Genomic DNA, 638 nt, shown 5'->3' on the forward strand with positions numbered 1-638 from the left:
TCTCTGATTCATGCTGGTTTCAAAACGGAGGCACAAACGCTGCTTCCCTTTCCTGGGGGGCAGGGTGAGAGCGCCCGCATTGGGCAGCGTTTGGGGATCAAAACTCCACCAAAATCTCTTACTCATGAGTATTGATTACTGCGTGCATACCATACACTCATAGAAATCGCAGGAAAAAAAGGCCACTGAATTCTGCGGATTTTAAAGAGAACATCTCTGTACCCCTTCTCCAAGTTAAATCCACATATTTACTATGCTGGTCTTGCATGTTTGTAGCAGTGCATTATGTGTAAATTGTCTGTACGTGTGCTTGGAAATAGGCAAGTTATTTCAGTATTTTTACTACTTCTGTATTACCAGTTTATTTTGAATGTGAGATTGGACTACAGAATCTCCTGCCTACTTTGTATATTTAAACATGAATTTGATGAAAGCAATGCCCAGATGTCTGAGTCACCCACTGGAAGCAGTAATCAAGAAATGCCAACTAATGTACCAGGTTAGTTATTTTGCAAAGAACGAATTTATGTGGGTTAGGGAATCTGCTTTAATCTTAGAGGTGCTAATAGGATAATTGCATCGGGTTCTTGCTTTGTCATATGAAGGGTCCCACTGAAGCAGAGTACCCTGCTAGCAGC

The 638-nt window shown here is 41.5% G+C and overlaps 1 protein-coding gene across 1 annotated transcript in view; it reads left to right on the forward strand.

The window, feature by feature from the left end:
* Positions 1 to 638, forward strand: part of ITPR1 (inositol 1,4,5-trisphosphate receptor, type 1) — a gene marked incomplete at its 3' end in the record, with an annotated part of 81236 nt that overhangs the window by 62568 nt on the left and 18030 nt on the right. Inside the window, exon 23 of the mRNA XM_010285033.1 lies at positions 361 to 499. Coding sequence (XP_010283335.1) covers positions 361 to 499 — 139 coding nt within the window. The remainder of the gene's footprint in view (positions 1 to 360; positions 500 to 638) is intronic.

The sequence above is a fragment of the Phaethon lepturus genome, unplaced genomic scaffold (genome assembly GCF_000687285.1).
Source record: "Phaethon lepturus isolate BGI_N335 unplaced genomic scaffold, ASM68728v1 scaffold25004, whole genome shotgun sequence".
Taxonomy (NCBI): domain Eukaryota; kingdom Metazoa; phylum Chordata; class Aves; order Phaethontiformes; family Phaethontidae; genus Phaethon; species Phaethon lepturus.